Consider the following 13432-nt stretch of genomic DNA (forward strand, 5'->3'; position numbering starts at 1 on the left):
CGTTGGCTGTTCCTAGAAATCAAGCACGAAGGTCAGACGTCGTTAACCTTTTGCGGGATATGTCGCGACAACGACGCCGTGCTCGAGCGCCCTCAGCACTCAAAAGCCATCGCATTGAGTGCCCCCAGACTGCTCTGTGGTTGATCGTTCATTTAAGTGGATTTGCGCAGGTACATGTTTATATTGAAACACTGATTTCAAATAAAACAATGATTTACTTAAGATCATTTGTGACATTTTCAACCAAAAGGTACCACATTGTCGCTTGTCAATAAGGTTGATTTCAAATTGAAGCTGTATGGAAATAGCGCCTTATTGACAACCGACAATAAGTACCCTTTTGATTGAAAATGGCACATTTTTATTTGAGATCAGTCATCGCCCAACCTTTTATTCAAGATCATTATTACTAACCTTTTTTTAGGGTTCCGTACCCAAAGGGTAAACATTATTACTAAGACTCCGCTGTCTGTCTGTCTATCTGTCTGTCTGTCTGTCTGTCTGTCACCAGGCTGTATCTCATGAACCGTGATAGCTAGACAGTTGAAATTTTCACAGATGATGTATTTCTGTTGCCGCTATAACAACAAATATTAAAAAGTACGGAACCCTCGGTGGGCGAGTCCGACTCGCACTTGGCCGGTTTTTTTTAGATCAGTCATCGCCAACCTTTTATTCGAGATCATTATTACCAACCTTTTTTTGAGATCGTAGTGAACCTAAATGTGAGATTACACGTCGTTAACCTTTTGCGAGAATAGATGTGTTGCGACAACGACACTCGTGGTCGAGCACCCTCGGCGCTCAAAAGCCATCGCATTGAGTGTCTGACCGCCCTGTGGTTGGCCGCTCATTAAGGCATGTAGCTACGATTACGTACATATGTTAAACATATGTGTCGTTTTCAATCAAAAGGTACCTCATTGTCGCTTGCCATAAGGGCGCTCTGACAGGTTATTCGTATAAACATAGAGTAATTTATACTAGAGCGGTACTGTCATAGTAAATTTTGTAACCCCAGTAAATTCACTGCCATCTGTCGACACACTTTAAAACTAAAAATGAAGATTTATAAAAATACGATAGAATATATATTTAAATATAGATAAATGATTTTTTTTATTTGCATTAATTATTTTTATGATTTTGACTCGTGTTCTTTCACTGATATGCGTTAAAATTGTTAATAACAAACGAAACCGTCAACGCCATCTATACGACTGTAGGCCAAAACTAGTAGCGCCCTCTGAACGAGAATCAAATTTTCTTGATTTTCGAGGCACGTTTTTTCCTTAGACTGTATCCATCTATTACGGAGTTATATCTTTGGTATAAATATACAAATCCAATTTCGTCCTTAAGCGACAATGTGGTACCTTTTGATTGAAAACGTCACATATAAAGCGAGGTTTAGACTAGCAAGAACTTGCATGCAATTTAAGTTGCATTGCTGCCTACTAAAGTAAACTGTATTCAAAAGTTTGATCAGATACCGCAATGTAACGAAAATTGCATGCAATTTCTTGCTAGTCTAAACCTCGCTTTATACATTATCGTGTCGTAGTTTTTTTTTTTTTTTTTTTTTTTTTTTTTTTTTTTTTTTTTTTTTTTTTTTTTTTTTTTTTTTTTTTTTTAATGAAATAGGAGGCAAACGAGCAGACGGATCACCTGATGGTAAGCGATTACCGCCGCCCATGGACACCCGCCAACACCAGAGGGGTTGTAAGTGCGTTGCCCGCATTTAAGATGGGAATACGCTCTTTTCTTGAAGGTTTAAAGGTCATATCAGTCCGGAAATACCGCAGGCGACAGTTCATTCCACAGTTTAGCTGTGCGAGAAGGATTTATATCTTATGTAGTACGTGTGGAGCATGTATGGTGAAATTTTGTGAGCAAGTTCTATAATTATTTGAATTTTTTGTCGATTCATTTTCATTCATTCATCATTCATTTTTCAAAATCCGTGAGAGTCTGCGATGTTTACAGCTCATAGAGCCACATAATCAACATATACACTAAAATGTATGAAACAGCCAAATTTTCTCGATTTCGTGGTTGGTCCCATTGCAAAAGCTGCTCAGTATAATCCCAATTAGTAGGGCAGTTTCAGGCGATAATGTGGACAAGCTGGACAAAAGCACCATTTTTTTTTCAGGTACTTGTTAGGTCCATAGCTTTACGTTTTTGATAGGAACCAACTCCTCCGTCGGCCATCTTTAATTTTATGGCGGCCAAATACCTCGCTGGCAACGGGAATGCACTTATTTTTTAGCCACCGTGTATATAGTTTTCAGATAGTAGATAATATTTTATAGGTACTAGTAGGTGCATAATTGTATAGATTTAACTGAAAACATAAATTAGACATCAAGTTTACCCTGTACAAACAAATACTAACATCTCACCGGCATCTGTTATTTCAACACCGCCATTGCTACAAAAACAAAGGCGAAGCGATAACAAAAACAGTTTGCATTGTGCTTTTGTTTCATGTGACATACCCACGTGAGCCGGCCCACAGAGTAGTGAAATTACAGAGTATCGACTTTTAGCATAGACATAGACCGGGGGTAAGAGAAAGAATATTCATATAAAATTTGGGCAGCATAGGATTTTTTCTCTTTCACTCTTATATATTTTGGTATTTCGCCATCGCCTCCTACCTATGATGCCACCATGGTCGGTGATAAGGAAAAAGCATGGCACTATCTTCTCTTTCCTCTTATAGGAATCGCAATAAGACTATCTTTCTCTACCAAAGAGTGTCAGGCCCTTGACTTTTAGAAAGCTAGGAGAGGCGTAATAGAGAGTACTCTCTCCAGGCGGGTGTTATGCCTAATAGGGACCAAAGTCCACTGAGACTTGGGTAGAGGTTGTATAATGTATATATAGCAACTGACATTTGGAACTCCGTAAGCTGCAATACGTCGACAGTGACAGAGGAGACGCCACAACTTAATATTGCACGAAGATCTCTCTCATAAAAGAAGTATATCTACTTCTTTTCTCTTTTCTATCTTTCTTTGCCATCCACCGTCTTCATTGGAAAGTCGGCTTGCTTGGGGCTTGTTAGAGAGCACATTTAAAAGATGGATTGCTTGAAAAGCTACAGAAGATCTGAGGGAAGCAAACATTTGGGTCTAATTCATGCCTTAAATTGAAATTTTTGATCGCCAGTCATATGAATGGAGTGCGTACATGCAGTTGTCTGATTGTATATATATCTCAAGCTATTGCGACGGGATAAGTATGGTAAGTTTTTAAGTGTGTTTACTCTCAGCACACAACTGTAGACTGGATGCAAAAAACCAGAGAAATTGTGGAAAGAAATGACGGAGGCGTACGCCGCTGAACCATTGTTATTATCATGGGAAAAATAATGCAGTGGTTTCCCGTTGCCAGCACCAGTCCTTTAGGGGTTATTTAGACTCCAAGGCCACTGAGGCCTTCTACCTAATTGTAATATTTAACTGTTCATTGTTTACCGTAAAGTGTACATTTTTGGTATTAGATATACCTAAGGCGTTATTATTACAAAGCTGAAACTCTGTCATTTTTGTTACCTGTGGCAGTACCAACATGGCGGGCGGACCCAAACCGCGACTTGCAATTTCCGTAAAATTATTTGATAAGTAACGAAACACAGCAATATGAACTTTAGGGTATCGCAATAAAGCCTTTTTTTCAACGGATACGGAAGGTTAGCCTTGTCTTTGCTATTAATTTTTAAGTCTTAAATTTCGAATTCCAATAAAACGAATGCCGAACGGCCATTGTTCTGATTTTTAAAAGTGGCCAGTATTTTTAAAGGAAAATTCACAAAGTTTAATTATAAGTTATATTATTATATACGCGATAAAAAAAAAGCCGGCGTAGTTTTTATCGCGTATACCTATATATATATATATCTTTACTTGAAAATAATTGTAGTGTATAACTAGCCTTATGAACCGATTTTGCATGTACAACCAGCCTTAAAGTTTGTAGTCTACGATTGTTCATTATTTTAGTATGTGGGTATTTTTGCACTTTGTAATTTTTCCTCAGTCACCCGTTGACCACGAACGCTGTAAAGAGTTCGAAACGTCGGGATGTATTATAAATTCAATATACGCGATATAATCCGTTTTCATAGTTTTATTTCATGAGTAACTATCGCGGTAACCGAAGACAAAATAGGATAGTTAAACTGCTTTTTTTCCTCAGTTTATCTTCAAAAAGCCTAAAAAATACAATAAAAATTTAACAATGTGGTCTACACAATCGCGAATCGTAAAGATAAAGATGCGGGTGTCATCATAAAGTCTCATTTCTACGTCCTTCAAACACAGATCACTTCAACACAACAACGCAACAATACAGCACAACGACAATCATGGTCATGGTTGCGTAATACAACGACGCTACCATGACGTGTTTTGCAGTTTTAGTTTTAAAATATATTGTTTGTGCACGATTGGGGCTTATGGCAGCAAACAAACAACCCTGTACACAGTAAATGTTATATATTAATATAAAATGTACAAATAGAAGCGCTTGAAGCGCGGACGCGACATTGGTGTCATGCCGTCATGCCGGTCGTTCGTGGAGAGAGAGAGTGGGGAGACAGCGGCCGCGCCGTAATATGTATATGCTAGCTCTAAGGCCGTTCTATCGGTTTGCCGCTGTCTCTGTCACATTTCGCAAGAAAGAACGGGAAAGATCATGCGCGCCAAGTGTCAATTTTGATCGAATTTTGTTGATTTTTATTTATTTTAAAAACGTTACCCTACAATATCGAAATTCGAAAGCTATGAGATTATTATTTAAGTTAAGATTGTTTTTTCTTCTTTTTTTGTTTATAGTATCACATAATAAATAACCGAGTAAAGTTGGATTAAAAGTCCGAGTTAGAGGTTACTTTGGGAATTAATTGTATCGAGCGAAGTGTCATGAATCGGAAGCTATGATATTAATGATAATATAGTCAAGAACTACATATATTTTTTCCACGTCTAAGAATATCAAAGCCACTTAGAAAAACAGGATCATATAAGGACATTTTTCGCCTTCTGGCTCAGGGAACCGCCTTAAGGTATTTATCTATGGGCCACTACTCCACTAGTTGCCTGAAATAAAGATATTTTATTTCATTTCATTTTTTGAGGGCAAAAGATGATTAAATATCGACTCGTGCTATCGATATCGATAGCAAGCAATTTCTAAATCATAATTACAGACATGTGACTCATCCGTGAACTGTTAAGAGGGTTCCTTTACTCCCTCCTCAGTCTTTAGTCGTTCACTCTTGACAGAGCGGTCGTGGTTGCATGATGACATGTATATGTCGGCGGCCGATCGTATGATCAGACAGTTCGCGAAATTCTTATGCATAATCGTGTAACGTGGTGAGCGCACCAATGATGTAGCGAAATGGACTGCGAGTGAGTTGACACTTGAGAGAGATAAAATAGGTAATGGTAAGTGTTCATGTAAAGGATTCACAAAACGATTCTGTAAAAAGCGGAGTCCATTTAAAATAGTCTATGCCTTCGAGGGCGCGAATAAATATGGATTTTTATTCCCCCACTAAAGAGGATCGAAGGAATTGCGGTCTCATTTATTTTAATTTGAACCTATTTATTTGATCTTTCTCTTCTGATTTTTATTGAACTCCGTTTTACGTAAGAGCAGTATTTGTATATTTTAGTATAAATGTGGTAGTTGTAAAAATATGAATTTTTTTTTGGAAAGGTTATAAAAGCTTTTTGGTATCTAATAGAACCAATAAAGGAAAGAATTGGAACTGCCTAATTTCGGTCGCCATACAGAAATATAAGAAGTTTCCGTATTTTTGCACAAATAAATCTCATATCAACAATCAAAAACAGCCTTGTGTGCAAAAAGTGTTTATGGCATGGCACCCAAATTGTATAACAAGCTACCCAATTTAATAAGAGAATCCGAAATGCCTCTATTTAGGAAATATTTGTTGGACTTTTTGGTACAATATGTTTTTTACTCTGTGAAAGATTTTTTAGACTATATGCTGCATATTTATTAAATTGAGTATAATGTAGTATAAGGTCGGAACTTTATTATTTTTGCATGCTGCATGATAGGTCATAAAAATCTAGTCATAGTTTCTATGCCTATTCAGGCAGGATGTGCTGATCAGAAATTGTTTTATTTATACATCTTTATTGTACCGCATTCAAGAAATAAATAAATTATTATAATTATTTGTATCTCCTTGGATATCACGGGTCTATAAATCCCGGTCTTTTGATAGGCTTGCGTGGGGATACAGATCCAACACGTAGAGGCCCCTTGGAGAGCTTTAATGTCATGTAGAACGCCTGCTGGAACCCGTTCACAGGCGCAACAATAGACACCCAAGAACCGGTCGCAGCAGGCATTGGACCTATTGCAGAAAAAGTGAACAGTATACTGGTCTATGGATTGAAGTTTGGGTGGACAATGAGACTGGGCTATTGTAAAGAACTCCGGACACCTGCCATAACAATGTTAATACACGTTATCGAGGCAGGTGGTGACTTGCCGCTGACTAGATGGGCCCCTGAAACTGCCGTCGTGAAGACGACCAGGAGCAACACCGGTGTGAGCGGCTCAGGGGTGTCGAGAGGTGTGCGCCGCTTTCTACCCAGTGGCTGTTAGCAGCCACTGTGCCAACTCGCGTCTTATGCATCTTTCACTTCCACCCTTGGAGCATATAGCTCTTACGACTCCCCTCTGGACGGCCAATGAAGGCAAGCCAGAGCTGAGAGTCCTGCGGGTCCCCTTGGGGTCCACTCCGACCGACGAAGACACGCCGGAGACGGAGACCCTGACCGACTCTCTGGAGCACTCGGGTCCGTGGGGTCGTCACTCCCCAACAGCTCGCCACAATTATTATTATGATTTTTTCACGTGAGAAATTTCTTAATTTCGTAAACATTCTGTCTTCATTTCTAAAATGGTTGCACAGTAGTCGCTTTTTGCGTGTTTTACCCCATTCAGTAATTACGCAAATGCTATTTATTTTATAAAAATAAGCATAAAAGAATTATGAGATCTGTTTTTCTGGACCTACATCTACAGTGGCGCCAATTGGTGAGCTCAAATCGATAGCCCTCATTACATGGTTATCACAAGCGACCGTACTAATTCTAAATGAACGCAGGTTACTTTTAATCAGTACTCTGATTGTATCATTTCGTTACTGGAAATTGATATTTCAGTTAAAGTTTCAATTATCTTATTATTTGTTAAAGTTCTTATGTTTATATTTCTATTTTTTTTTATACTACGACGGTAGCAAACAAGCATACGGCCCGCCTGATGTTAAGCAGTCTCCGTAGCCTATGTACACCTGCAATTCCAAAGGAGTTACATGCGCGTTGCCGACCCTAACACTCCTCTTTGAGCTCTGGCAACTTACTCACCGGCAGGAACACAACACAACATTTATCATATCGTGTAGCTTTTTATACACACTTATTTCTACCATTGATTTATTATTATACTATAGAGACGACATACCAAACAATGAAATTATCGCAATCACAACCTGTACCACGCGACCAAAACGTCCTAAACGCCGTAGAAATTCATGGCGCTTACGCGTTTTAGGTCGCGAGATTCACGCTCCGCTTCTATGGTTTAGCAACTCATGGCGCAAAATCTCTGTGCCGGTTCTATACGTTAGAAATAATAGTTCAATGATTTCTACAAGCATATTAAAACGTGATGTTTTTAGGGTTCCGTACCTCAAAAGGAAAAAACGGAACCCTTATAGGATCACTCGTGCGTCTGTCTGTATGTCTGTCCGTCTGTCACAGCCTATTTTCTCCGAAACTACTGGACCAATTAAGTTGAAATTTGGTATACATATGTAAGTTTGTGACCCAAAGACGAACATTTAACATAAACAAATGAATTTTAAACACGGGGGCCACTTTTGGGGGTAAATGAGAAAATTAAAAAATAAAGTTTTTCAAACTATATCGTGTTATATATCAAATGAAAGAGCTCATTATTAGAATCTCAAATATTTATTTTTTATAATTTTAAGATAAATAGTTTAGAAGTTATTCAAGAAAATAGGCAAAAAATGACCATTTATCTCCGAAACTACTGGGTCTAAAATAACTACTGGGTCTAAAATTTTGAAAAAAAAAATACAAAAAATAGATCTTTACCTATAGATTACAGGAAAACCTATTAGAAATGTGCAGTCAAGCGTGAGTCGGACTTAATTACTTAGTTTTTGATCCGACCCCGGGTTTTTAAAGAATTTCACTCACGTTTCACATAAAAAATACATTGTTTAAATTGTGTAATGTACGGAACCCTTGGAACGCGAGTCTGACTCGCACTTGGCTGGTTTTTTCAGTATATTTTTTATAAATTGCAAATTCATTGTCACGTCTTCTTACTTATTTATCTCTTGCCAAAAAAATGCACTTACCTAAAAACAACACTAGCATCCTCCCCCAACCGCTCCGCTTCACTAACACTCCACATCAACAGCACCTCCCCCCTCTCCCCTAACGGCCCACTCAGTACTCTAGCCGGCACAAACCTCCTTCTATACCTCACACTTTTCACTACACGTGGTCTAAAATACACACTAGACCACTTATCACTTTCAAATTCACTTGTTTCAAATCGACCGTCACTTGTTTCGCGTTCGAATTTCGAATTGAAACGGCGTTTGTGCTTGTGCTTGGGTACGAAGTGGGGGGCGTCGTCGGGGCAAGAGCGTTCGAGGGGGGAGGTAGGGGTAAAGTTGCCTCGGACGAAGGGACCCACGATGGAGTAGAGAGCGTAGTCGCGGAGAGTGGCGTCGAAACGGAGGTGGACTGGAAATAAAAGGTTGAATTAGTAGTTGTATTAGTACGATACCACAGACTGAAATCAAATAACGAAGGGCTTAATCAAATGTATTAGCCTAATATGCAGCCGCATAGGAATTTAACGTTTTATCAGTTTTTAGGGTTCCGTTTAGGGAGCCTGAGGCTCACACACAATGAGCCACGCGCTCAGGCACAAAGGCCACGCGCTCGCACAAAAAAATAATGGCTTTTGTTTAACAGAATGCCATTGTTAGTACAGGTAAGTGAACGAGATCAGTAGAGATAGCGTTAACTGTACTTGGGAAGACCGACTGGTGGCCGCCCGGTAGGTCGGCCCAGATACCGCCGGGGAGACAGTGTTGAAGCGGTTCTGCGATAGCTTCAAGCCGATAATTGGGAGTGCTCTCGTTTCGGAGGGTAAGACCCTCTTTGGGTCGCTGAGCCATATTAGTATAAAACTCATAAATTAAGCGCGTTGCACCAACCCACTTGAGGGGTCGTCCTAATACCAGCCATGTTATACACATACATATGGTACGTAGGTCAGAAATACCCATAAATTATAGAGGGTACGAATCATGTACAAATCATACAGATAGGTAGGTACCTAAACCATTCTACACTCTACGCACTGGGGAATACCCGAGTCACTGGAAGGTAACACGGGTACGGCCGATTCCTAAGTCGGGCGATGCAACTAAGGTTGAAAACTATCGTCCTATAGCGATTCTCTCCTCCATTGCGAAGTTGTTTGAGTGTATCATAAACAAACATATAGCCCCTCAAGTGCAGCCGTATCTTTGTGACGCTCAACATGGGTTTAGGCCCAGGCGATCTGTCGAGACGAACCTTTTAACCCTGGTAGACTCTATCTCTGAGCATTTGGATATGGGGATACAAGTAGACGTGCTGTACTTTGATTTTAAAAAAGCCTTTGATCGCGTAGATAACGACATACTCCTAAGGAAGCTATGTAACATCGGTTTCTCGCCAAATCTGCTCCGGTTCTTTGCGAGTTATCTACGCGATAGGCAGCAGTACGTGCAGCACGGATGCTTTGTCTCCGATTCCTACCATACTCGCTCCGGAGTAATCCAGGGTTCAATTCTAGGCCCTTTTCTGTTCGGCGTCATGATTAATGACCTGGCGTCTCTCCCTAGATATGCGCAATGTCTTCTATACGCCGATGACCTAAAGCTTGTTTATGGTCTGGAACAACTATCCGACTTTGAATCGCTCCAAGAAGATATTAACACGATATATGAATGGAGTATCTTAAACAAACTGCTTTTCCACCCTGAGAAGTGTTCCGTAATGTCTTTTAGCCGATCTCATAGCCCCCTATTGGGTAATTACATGTTAGGGACGGAATTAATAAACCGCGTTAACACTATTAAAGACCTAGGTATCATATTTGACTCGCACCTCAATTTTCATGCTCATGAGTAACCTAGCTACCGACTGCTATCAGAGATTGGGATTTGTTATCCGCAACGCTCGCGATTTTGACAACCCGTTTGTCATCAAGATTGTCTTTACCGCTTTAGTTAGGAGTAAACTGGAGGCAGCGTCCAGAGTGTGGAATCCCCATGAGGTCACTTACGCCTTGCTTCTAGAAAAGATCCAAAAGGCGTTCCTGAGATTTTTATTTAAAAAAATCTATGGGTACTATCCCTTCCTTTACCCAACAAAATATTTGCTTGGAACTCTGGGTTTTAACTCCCTGGAAGTGAGGCGTAATTATGCACTCATGACCGGGGCGTGCAGAATATTGCGTGGGGACACAGACTGCCCTCAGCTGGTCTCGCAGCTGTTGCGCCTCCGCGTCCCTTCTCTGTCTCAGGCAAAGTTTAATTTTAGACCTCGTCATCGCGATTTACTTGCTGCACCTAAAGCGCGCACTGCGGCGTACAGGCAATCACCACGGCTTCGCGCTTTGCACTACATCAACGCACTTCTCAAGTCGGTTCCGGACTGTGACGTTTTTGCCGGTAGTTGGAGGCTAATTTGTGAGGAATGCAAAAACCTTTGTGAGGCAATGGATGACCGTCCGTCCTCAGTTAGTTATTAATATTTCTTTGTATATTGTTTTATTTTGTGTATATACCTCGTTTCTTTGAATTTGTGTAAAAAAAAAAAAATGTCATACCTACCTAGTCCCAGATTGTATACTGTACCTTGTTTGTATGTATTACTTTCTGTCCTAAATTTCGCAGTGCATTAGTACCTACTGTAATGCTGTGTAATTTTTTTAATCAATAAAATAAAAAATAAAATTGAGAACCGTGAAAGCTAACCAGATACCGAATCCGGGGCAAGTAATCCATTGTCGCTCGCAGCTTAGCCGAGCGCTGGGGTTTGGAACAGGGAAAATATACTTACTAAAAATAACAGTGACTTTAACGATGGCAAAATATCGAAAATCATATGATTGTAGCAATATATTTAGACTTTAAATTGTGTCGCTATCGTATGTTGCACAGAAGGATCGTTCAGCCGATTTAAATAAATTATTTATGCTTTATTTTTGATCGTATTTCAAAAGGTGAAATTATGAAAAAACTCGTATTTTGGATGTTTTTTTTTGCAAACGTTTTACTTCTTTCACAGGTAGGTAACAAATTTTAGGCTATAGCCTAAATTACTATTACTTAAAGAATTCGCATTGTGAGACTTTCATGAATACTTGCGGTACACATCTTAGGCATTCTTTGCCAGTATAACACTCCGCTGCGAACTGAATTACTAGTTACATTCCAAACAAGTTTATATATCATCCAATCTTACCTACTTATGTTCCACAGCTCACAATCAAAATAAAGAAAGGACGCTTATCACGAGAAATTTCGTACATAGACCCGCCTGTTCCTATTTCTATCACACGCGCGTAATTATGTTACTGAACCGCCCATGATGACGGCAGTGAATGACACTATGCAAGCGGGACAGGAAGGTCAATGTACAAAATCCTCGTGCGAAGCGTCTTCTAGTATTTATACACCATACTACTTGTATGAGTTCTAGTATTTATCCCAAGTATTTCTACTCCCTAAACTTAAGCTCAGGAAATTGCCCCTGGCGGACATTTTTGGGGCACGCCTTCGTTTCCGGGGCACGATGGCCCGGGTTCCGGTGTCGTGTCGATGACAGATAGGTTCCCATTATTGGCACTGTCAGCATTTTGTCGGGGCCTGTGTTTCTAATTTGGGCTTCCGATTCTATTAGGCCTTTTGACCTAATGGTTGACTGGTAGAGAATGCTTTAATGGAATAGTTTGCCACTCGTACTTTAAATTTTATGTGCAATAAAACGAATAAAATATATTTATATAATATTTCCATTATATAGATACTAACATACAAGGCAAGCGCTAGAAGATCATGACATTTTTAAGCATATATTATATTCTTCTATTATAATATTTTACGAGAATAGTATATTTCGATGCTAGTGCGGAAAGCATGTCATTACTTCACGAGTACCGCTCGGGACGAGTGAAGAATGACATTTCCGCACGTGTATAGAACGACGTTTTTTATTACAGTTGCGAAAATAACAAAATAATAAGAAAAACAACAAGTAAGGAATAAAAACAATATCGAATGTTGCCGTTGGAAACTTAGCTTGCAGTAAGAAAAAACGCCTCTTCTTTGACAGGCGTTTCGGCAGCTATTCCTACCTCTACCTTCCATAGCTATTCCGTTCCATTCAGACAACTTATTAAGAACTTTTTTTCAATCTTCAATATTAAAAAATAAAAGTGATGATAATGATGAAGATGTAAGTAATAAAATATGAAACATGTATATTTTTCGTATTCTTACATTAACAGTAGGTTTTTATGTTGGTTACGACGTTTAAAGGAAACTAATATTAACACTCATCAATAAGTAGTCATGAATTGGAACAAGTATAAATTTAAAAAAATTGGAAAAGTAAAAAGCACTCGTTCGCGAATACCAACTTTCCACACGCTAAACAGCTACGTAAAGTAGCACTTTATGAGCAACTGTATTAAAAAGAATTTTTTGAAATTAAATCCCTAAAGAAGGAAAATGGGGTTAAAAGTTTTCAAAATTATTTTGCGGTCGAAGTCGCGCACACGCCAGTATGTATATAATTTGTTATTTTTTATGAATTCGTCATTTAAATAAAGTTCCGTCCGTAAAACACTCTCGAAACGCTCCTTCAGCACTTTTACGCACCATAAAAAGTTCCCAACTCGCGTTGTTACGAAAAGTTCCCAATTTCTTACCGAACTCCAAGAAAAAGATCGAAAACAAATATTTTTAGAAGGTTTTTTAACGAGCGCACATCTTTCACGTCTCCGAATATGTCTATTAGGTACGTGCCTTAAGTGCCACTCTGATAAAATACTCACTGCGAAAAAGATTTTAACAAAAAACTTAAAAATATAGACTTTATTACTTAGAATATAAGGTTGGTTATCTTTGATGGTCGAGTTTAGAATAATTGAACAGTGCCAGTCTTCTGCTAGTTAATCTCTATAAACGTAAAACTGATTGCTTTTTCCGAGGGGAAGTCGGGATGGTGTTATGCAATTTTTAATCAGCTGAATAAATATGATTGAAATG

The 13432-nt window shown here is 39.1% G+C and overlaps 1 protein-coding gene across 1 annotated transcript in view; it reads right to left on the reverse strand.

The window, feature by feature from the left end:
• The window catches only part of LOC134745651 (uncharacterized), a 424512-nt gene that overhangs the window by 207722 nt on the left and 203358 nt on the right, over window positions 1-13432 (reverse strand). The window contains exon 3 of the mRNA XM_063679774.1: window positions 8450-8843. Within this exon, the coding sequence (XP_063535844.1) occupies window positions 8450-8843 (394 nt within the window). The remainder of the gene's footprint in view (window positions 1-8449; window positions 8844-13432) is intronic.

Source organism: Cydia strobilella, chromosome 11 (assembly GCF_947568885.1).
Source record: "Cydia strobilella chromosome 11, ilCydStro3.1, whole genome shotgun sequence".
NCBI classification, from domain to species: domain Eukaryota; kingdom Metazoa; phylum Arthropoda; class Insecta; order Lepidoptera; family Tortricidae; genus Cydia; species Cydia strobilella.